At 39.5% G+C, this 9,314-nt stretch overlaps 1 protein-coding gene across 2 annotated transcripts in view; it reads right to left on the bottom strand.

Annotated features, from left to right (window-relative positions):
* The window catches only part of EloA (elongin A), a 47,441-nt gene that overhangs the window by 21,604 nt on the left and 16,523 nt on the right, over positions 1-9,314 (bottom strand). For both annotated transcript variants that reach the window (XM_071660502.1, XM_071660503.1), the window contains exons 7-9: positions 7,090-7,250; positions 3,263-3,451; positions 1,119-1,266 (exon numbers count right to left, since the gene is read on the bottom strand). In XM_071660502.1, coding sequence (XP_071516603.1) covers positions 1,119-1,266; positions 3,263-3,451; positions 7,090-7,250 — 498 coding nt within the window. The remainder of the gene's footprint in view (positions 1-1,118; positions 1,267-3,262; positions 3,452-7,089; positions 7,251-9,314) is intronic.

Raw genomic sequence — 9,314 nt, 5'->3', positions numbered from 1 at the left:
CATGTGAGCCCAAGAAGAAGACAGAAAAGCAATTTAATGTGCTACCAGGTGAAACAAAAAACCTGCATTTTATAAGCACAGAAACATTCAAAGAAACCCTTTGCAAATGGCTAAAAATAGTTCCAGTTGAACCCATGACTAAAAACTATGCAATGTTCTGGTATGAAAGAAAAAGAGTATTGTTAAGCAAGCAAAATATGCAGCAAATGTTACATACTAGCCCTGTCTAATAGCAAAATCTCACTGAAGGTACAGAATGGTCTTGAATTAACAACCTAAATCTCACCAAAAATGCGTGTTAATAAAAGCAGAACAGTGTTAAAAACTCCCTGCTAAAAAATAAACCCAAAACCTAAGTTAATATGGGTTGCAAAAATCATTACTACAGTCATAACTGTAACTTTACCCAAGACTGGAGTTAATGGAGATTACATAACGTGTTACAGTGGCCCCAACTGCAAAGCTGAACTGAAAAGTTGAGTTAACTTGGCCTGTAAATATGTTACCTCTTTTTGACAATTTAACATCTTTTGGCCTCTGATCCCCGACCCTTCACTTTATATGCGAACATTCATGTTAATGCAGATTACTTTAACACATCCCTTGAATTCCCCATTCTGTATTATTGTGTGACCCTGCTGTACTTGTAAATAATCCCCTTACTCCCTTTGTTTTTGACACAAAAATCCTTTGTCAGTCTCTCTTCATTTATCCTCTCCATTTGCCTGAACTATTTCAGCAAACCCAAGTCAGCCCTCTCAATTAGACTAAATCTCTCTCTGACAGTCATTCTTACATTATCAAAGTAGCGAATAACACATATTATCCTTTGGTTTTTCATTTTCAGCACATCCACCCTATTTCTTTCCTTGAGTTCAAGGATAATATCTATATTCATAAAATACTGCATCATACGTTCAAACATACCCATCTCTGTCCATAATGACCTCTCACTCCACACACTCCTGAACCCTTTCATGGAAATAGCCAGAATATCCAATGAACCCTCCATGTGGTATATTCTCAAATATTCTAAAAAATATATCCAGAAGTTTGCTATTCTTCTCCATTAGTTTGTTATTATGAATGACAAAAATAAAATTTTCTAAATGACTGACCTGAGACTGGCCGAGGATTATTAGCTGCTCTCTCTGCTCGCTGTACATTCTGCATTGCTATCTTTCGCGCTGCAACCTCATTAGCCTTTTCATTAGCTTTCCCTGGTTTTGCTGCAGCAACAGATGGGGCACCTGTTCCATACTTTGCCTGAAATAAAAAAAATTCTAATTTTAAACTTACATCATCGAAAATCACAAGTGACATCATGCTTTCAATGACACACTATGTAAGATTTCAGTGTCTTTTTAAAAACATTGTGGAATATGCCGCACAGAAGTTTATCCTAGAATCTTTAACACTGTGCTGCTCCTCCCCAAAAAAGGTGAAGCACCTGAGGTGCCCACAATGTGGGTTTGGTGGAGTAGGTCACCTCATATACCATAAGGAAAAAAAGACCTGACACAAATTCCTAACTTTGAAGTAAAAAATAGGGACACAAGGAGAGGAACTTGGTAGCATAATAACACTCTGCCCACCTTGGCCGAAAGAGTGATGGATGACCTGATCACAACTTTATGTTTTTGAAACTGATCAATGATGTGGACAGTAAACAATTTTTACGAGATGTAGGGACAGCAACCTGAGAACACAACATGAAATTAAGCAAGAAACTTGTTCAAAAAGATGTTAAGAAGTACTTCTCTTGTATAAGAATGGTGGATGAAAGGAAAAGAATGACTGATGCATGGTTAATGGAGACAGCATACATAAATGTATGGGGTTGTGTAATTACAGAGTAACTGCAAGGGATGTGGTCCCACAAGAGTAAAACTCTTTCCTCATACAGTACAATATGTAATTACAAATAGAACATATTGTCCACACACGCAAATATACATACCTATACATCTCAACGTATACATACATATATATATAAGTAACGTAAGGGTAAGAGAGATGTGTGGAAATAAAAAGAGCGTGGTTGAGAGAGCAGAAGAGGGTGTTTTAAAATGGTTTGGGCACATGGAGAGAATGAGTGAGGAAAGATTGACCAAGAGGATATATGTGTCGGAGGTGGAGGGAACGAGGAGAAGAGGGAGACCAAATTGGAGGTGGAAAGATGGAGTGAAAAAGATTTTGTGTGATCGGGGCCTGAACATGCAGGAGGGTGAAAGGAGGGCAAGGAATAGAGTGAATTGGAGCGATGTGGTATACCGGGGTTGACGTGCTGTCAGTGGATTGAATCAAGGCATGTGAAGCGTCCGGGGTAAACCATGGAAAGCTGTGTAGGTATGTATATTTGTGTGTGTGGACGTGTGTATGTACATGTGTATGGGGGGGGTTGGGACATTTCTTTCGTCTGTTTCCTTGCGCTACCTCGCAAACGCGGGAGACAGCGACAAAGTATAAAAAAAAAAAAAAAAAAAAAAAAATATATATATATATAAATATATATATATATATACACACAAAGACATATACATATATACACATGTACATAGTTCATACTGTCTGTCTTTATTCATTCCCATTGCCATCCCGCCTCACAAGAAATAACAACCCCCTCCCCCCTCATGTGCGCGAGGTAGCGCTAGGAAAAGACAACAAAGGCCACATTCGTTCACACTCAGTCTCTAGCTGTTAGCTCACCTGTTTGCACATATCTTTACATCTAACTGTATTTTTTCATAAATAACTCAGTGTCATCACTGATTTCACTGACCACCCTCCCCACTAATTCTCCATCATCCTCCATCCTCTGCCATCCGAACCCACATGATCAAAACATCACAGCCATGTAGTTTATGTTGGCTCACTTGTTTGTACATATCCTTTTCTTTTACATTTATTATTTTCATTCTAAACAGGAAGACAAAATTTGAAGACCTTACCTTTTTGTCAGTACTGTAATTCAGATATAGAGGTTAACCTGGTGCTGAATGAATAATGCTTCCAAAACCTAATTCCTACCTGTTTCTCTGAAAAATTCTCCTTTAGGTGTATCTATTCTGACGATTTTGTTCCTCACTCTTTAATACTGTCCTTACGCTTAAAATAAATCTAACTTACTAATATTTTAGGATGCACAGTCCTCTTTGTTGCCCCTCTCTTACCTCATGCCATTAAGACATTTCCTTATTCTGTTATTATCATTAAAGTACACACAGCTTTTATTGTAAACAAAATCTAAAATTTAATTCACCTGGGCTCGAGCAACACTTTTTGGTACCTTGACAGTAGTACCAACAAAGGCCAACTTAGTTGTTCGCTTCGGTTCAGCCTTTGAAATAAACTTTTGCTGGAGATTTTGTGTCACATTCCTGAGCTTTTGTTCTCGTTCATCAAAGCAGCGAATCCACATATCTCGCCATGTTTCCATCTCCTCTAATTTCTGCAAAGAAAATATATATATATATATCATCATCATAATCATACATATTTGTCATTTCCCGCATCAGTGAGGTAGTGTTAAGAACAGAGGACTGAGCCTGAGAAATATTCTCACTTGGCCCCCTTCTCTGTTCCTTCTTTTGGAAAATTAAAAACGGAAGGGGAGGATTTCCAGCCCCCAGCTCCCTCCCCTTATAGTGCTTTCTATGACACACAGGGAATACGTGGAAAGTATTCTTTCTCCCCTATCCCCAGGTATTAAGAATGTATGGTGTGGGAGGCAAGTTGTTAGAAGTAGTGAAAAGTTTTTATCGAGGATGTAAGGCATGTGTACGTGTAGGAAGAGAGGAAAGTGATTGGTTCTCAGTGAATGTAGGTTTGTGGCAGAGGTGTGTGATGTCTCCATGGTTGCTTAATTTGTTTATGGATGGGGTTGTTAGGGAGGTAAATGCAAGAGTTTTGGAAAGAGGGGCAAGTATGCAGGCTGTTGTGGATGAGAGAGCTTGGGAAGTGAGTCAGTTGTTGTTCGCTGATGATACAGCACTGGTGGCTGATTCATGTGAGAAACTGCAGAAGCTGGTGACTGAGTTTGGTAAAGTGTGTGAAAGAAGAAAGTTGAGAGTAAATGTGAATGAGGGCAAGGTTATTAAGTACAGTAGGGTTGAGGGTCAAGACAATTGGGAGGTAAGTTTAAATGGAGAAAAACTGGAGGAACTGAAGTGTTTTAGATATCTGGGAGTGGATTTGGCAGCGGATGGAACCATGGAAGCGGAAGTGAATCATACGGTGGGGGAGGGGGCAAAAATTCTGGGAGCGTTGAAGAATGTGTGGAAGTCGAGAACATTATCTCAGAAAGCAAAAGTGGGTATGTTTGAAGGAATAGCGGTTCCAACAATGTTATATGGTTGCGAGGCGTGGGCTATGGATAGAGTTGTACAGAGGAGGATGGAAGTGCTGGAAATGAGATGTTTGAGGACAATATGTGGTGTGAGGTGGTTTGATTGAGTAAGTAATAATAGGGTAAGAGAGATGTGTGGTAATAAAAAGAGTGTGGTTGAGAGAGCAGAAGAGGGTGTTTTGAAATGGTTTGGTCACATGGAGAGAATGAGTGGGGAAAGATTGACCAAGAGGATATATGTGTCAGAGGTGGAGGGAATGAGGAGAAGTGGGAGACCAAATTGGAGGTGGAAAGATGGAGTGAAAAAGATTTTGAGTGATCGGGGCCTGAACATGCAGGAAGGTGAAAGGCGTGCGAGGAATAGAGTGAATTGGAACAATGTGGTATGCCAGGGTCAACGCGCTGTCAATGGATTGAACCAGGGTATGTGAAGCATCTGGGGTAAACCATGTAAGGTTCTGTGGGGCCTGGATGTGGAAAGGGAGCTGTGATTTCGGTGCATTATTACATGACAGCTAGACTGAGTGTGAACGAATGTGGCCTTTGTTGTCTTTTCCTAGCGCTACCTCGCACACATGAGGGGGGAGGGTGTTGTTATTTCATGTGTGGCAGGGTGGCGATGGGAATGAATAAAGGCAGACAGTATGAATTATTTTATCCCTGGGGATAGGGGATGAAGAATACTTCCCACGTATTCCCTGCGTGTCGTAGAAGGCGACTAAAAGGGGAGGGAGCAGGAGGCTGGAAATCCTCCCCTCTCGTTTTTTTTTTTCTTTTATTTAATTTTCCAAAAGAAGGAACAGAGGGGGGCCAGGTGAGGATATTCCACAAAGGCCTAGTCCTCTGTTCTTAACGCTACCTCGCTAATGCGGGAAATGGCGGAGAGTTTAAAAGAAAAAAAAAAAGTATGAATTATGTACATGTGTATATATGTATATGTCTGTGTGTGTAAATATATGTATATGTTGAGATGTATAGGTATGTATATTTGCATGTGTGGACATGTATATATATATACATGTGTATGTGGGTGGGTTGGGCCATTATTTCGTCTGTTTCCTTGTGCTACCTCGCTAACGCAAGAGACAGCGACAAAGCAAAATAATAATAAAAAGTTTTTTATTCCAAAACTCTTGCTTTCACCTCCCTAACAACCCCATCCATAAACAAATTAAACAACCATGGAGACATCACACACCCCTGCTGCAAAGAGGGGCAAGTATGCAGTCTGTTGTGGATGAAAGAGCTTGGGAAGTGAGTCAGTTGTTGTTCGCTGATGATACAGCGCTGGTGGCTGATTCATGTGAGAAACTGCAGAAGTTGATGACTGAGATTGGTAAAGTGTGTGAAAGAAGAAAGCTGACAGTAAATGTGAATAACAGCAAGGTTATTAGGTACAGTAGGGTTAAGGGTCAAGTCAATTGGGAGGTAAGTTTGAATGGAGGAAAACTGGAGGAAGTGAAGCGTTTTAGATGTCTGGGAGTGGATTTGGCAGTGGATGGAACCATGGAAGCAGAAGTGAATCATAGGGTGGGGGAGGGGGCGAAAATTCTGGGAGTGTTGAAGAATGTGTGGAAGTCGAGAATATTATCTCGGAAAGCAAAAATGGGTATGTTTGAAGGAATAAAGGTTCCAACAATGTTATATAGCTGTGAGGCGTGGGCTGTCTAGCTGTCATGTACAATGCACCGAAACCACAGCTCCCTTTCCACGTCCAGGCCCCACAAAACTTTCCATGGTTTACCCCAGACGCTTCACATGCCCTGGTTCAATCCACTGACAGCACGTCGACCCTGGTATAACACATCGTTCCAATTCACTCTATTCCTTGCACGCCTTTCACCCTCCTGCATGTTCAGGCCCCAATCGCTCAAGATCTTTTTCACTCCATCCTTCCACCTCTAATTTGGTCTCCCACTTCTCCTCGTTCCCTTCACCTCTGACACATATCTTCTTTGTCAGCCTTTCCCCACTCATTCTCTCCATGTGACCATGTATATGTGCATGTATGGGCATTTATGTATATATATGTGCATATGAGTGGATGGGCCATTCTTCATGTTTCCTGGCACTACCTCGCTGATGTGGAAAACAGCGATTAAGTATTATAAATAAATGATAAATAATAATAATAATAACCTCGCTAACGCGGGAGACAGCGACAAAGCAAAATAAATGAATAAATAAAATAATAACAATAATAATAACAATACATAGCTGTTTCCTGTGGGGCAGGGTAGCACCAGGAATGGATGAAGGCAAGCAAGTGTGAATATGTACATGTGTATAAATGTATATATCTGTACCATCATATCTAGCACTTGATGAGGGCCTGAGGAATTAAACACAAATGCCCCTCTACTTACAATGGGGTTACATTACAATAAACCCATGTAAGTTGAAGATATCGTGTGTCAAAAATACATTTAATACTATACATCTAACCTATCAAACATCATAGCTTTGCCTAGCATACCTTACATGTTCCCAGAAAACTTACATTAGCCTACAGTTGGACAAAGTCATCTAACACAAAACCTATTTCATAACAGTGTTGAATATCTCACCACCATAAAGCAGCACTTAAATTATAAAAATTCTTGAATATGGGTACTCAGTTATGATAGGATTAACAGTATCTCATATGCATGGTTAACAGTACCTCATATCCATGCATTCATTCTTCACTCCCAGCCAACACAATCCTATTTTCTTTACCATGTACCCTAGAAGATACTCACCTTATTACGAAAGTCCCTCTTGCAGTGTACTTCCCAAAGCACATTAGTGTCTTCTAGAAGATATGAATTAAAGTCTTCGAGATTAATAAGCTGCTGTGGTGATGCTCGTTCCAGTACAGGCCGCAGGATTTCAAAAGGAATACCTCCAGTATATTCCAATGCTGTTAAAATTAATGTGAACTTGCATTACTACCATCACTCAATAATGAAATGTTAAATGTATTCTGTGAGCAATTCAATAAAAAATTATTACCTCACTTGGCAATTAATCTAGCTATCTATATCTCTGATCCCTGTTCCTAGCTGTAACTCCCTCAAGGGGGTGTCCACAGCAATAAGTCTCCATATACAGGTGAACTCCAGTGCCCTTCTTAACCTTTAGTGCCTCACCCTGAACAGGCCACTGGCAGAGGGCAAATCTAGCTTGGTGTTTGCAGAGCTCCTACCTAATGTTTCTACTGACTACTACCTAATGCTCCTGCCAAGTGTTTGGCAATTAATATGAGGGATAATAGAGGGAAAGTCAGAACGAACGATGTTAAACCCCTTCTCCTTGAAAGAATTACTATACCAAAAAATCCTTATAATCATCTTCTAATGGTCTACCAATTAGTAAGGAGTGACCTTGCAACAGGAAAAACAAAGTGTGCAAGGTACCACTTCACAAAATGTGTCCTCTACTAATTCATGGAGATATTCAACAGGTGAATGAAAAATGACTGCTGAAGCCAATTTGGACGACCAAACAAGGATCATCCCAAAAGCCAGTTACCAGGACATAAATAACTCCATTAATCTATAAACCCTGAAGCTGTAAAGAATAAAAAAAAAATCCTATTATATGTAGCTCTGAATATTTGCAATGATGTAACCAACTTCCAAACTGGAGGAGCGAAAGTAAAACCTCAATCACATTTCCTATGGGCCAACATTCAGCTGTAATAACATCATATACATGAAACAGTAGAAGGCCTGACTGATTTATTCCAGTTTGGAATTTAGTATGTTCATCTAATAAGAGCATGTTTTTCCACAATACAACAATTCCCACTGTCCTGACCGGAAAGCATTGTTATAGGAACTAAGCAGCTAAATTTTCAAATGTGGAAAATACAAGTTTTAAGTACAATACTATTTGGTTACTTGAATTACATAGAATACATTTACACCAAAAAGAGCTATGAGATGAAAGCTATAGTTGTAGGTCAAAACATGCATATGCAAACTGATCAGATTTTGAGAGCAATTCTTCCCTGAGTAACCACACATACAGGTATACATTTTGTAATTCATATTTTCTAACTCAGGTAACTGGGATGCAAGTCTACCCTTAAGTTACTGGGTATGGCCCTGTCGATTGCCAGCAAGCAGGAATAATGTTGTGAACCAAAATTCTGTAAAGGTAACTTCTTCAAAAGGTGCCAGCCTATCTGTACTTAATCCATCCAATGGAAATGGTAATGGATTGACTGATAAAAGATTCAAGTGAACATTTAGGAGAAAATATTTCTGCTAAACAACAGGGATTATCTTTATCATAAAACCTTAGGACCCACTTTTTCGGGACTTGTGCAGCTTCTTCAAGATGGCACTCCAAATAGGAGTAGGAAACTGATGAATCCCTCTGAACTGAGAAGTCTCTCAATGAGATTAAACTACTTTCCATCTATCAATGATTCAATGATGATGCAACCTCAATGAAGGTGACTCCTCACTTGCAATGTAACCCCTTGCAGGTGGAGTCTGGTAGCACCAATAACTGAGATGAAAATCCTATACATTCACTACATGCTTGTCACAAAAACAGGTTTGGTATACAGCACAACCCCTAATAGATCATTAACTTACACTAACATATTTAGAGTAAAAAGTCAGTTGTCTTTCACTGCACCTGGACACTTTATAATCATTAACTTAAACACTATAAGCTATTTCATCAAGTGACTCATCACTCCCTCTACCAAATACACAAAATGCCACCAGCAATAATTCTTGTGCAATCAGCTCTAAAATACTTCTTATATTTAACTGTTCACACTCTGACTATCCATCTCTAGTTTGTCTACTGCTCCCTACAGTTAACACAGAGTCCAACATAACTATATCACTCTGATAAGCTTTTAATGTAAAAAAAAAGAAAGAAATTTAACTAAGCATACCGCACCACTGCATACACTGAAAAAATCTATGCATTATCATTAACTCAATTCCTAATTCAACAGGGT

This window comes from Panulirus ornatus, chromosome 71 (genome assembly GCF_036320965.1).
Source record: "Panulirus ornatus isolate Po-2019 chromosome 71, ASM3632096v1, whole genome shotgun sequence".
Classification (NCBI taxonomy): domain Eukaryota; kingdom Metazoa; phylum Arthropoda; class Malacostraca; order Decapoda; family Palinuridae; genus Panulirus; species Panulirus ornatus.
Note: the sequence above shows the minus strand (reverse complement) of the source record. Positions and strands in the feature narration are given on the sequence as shown.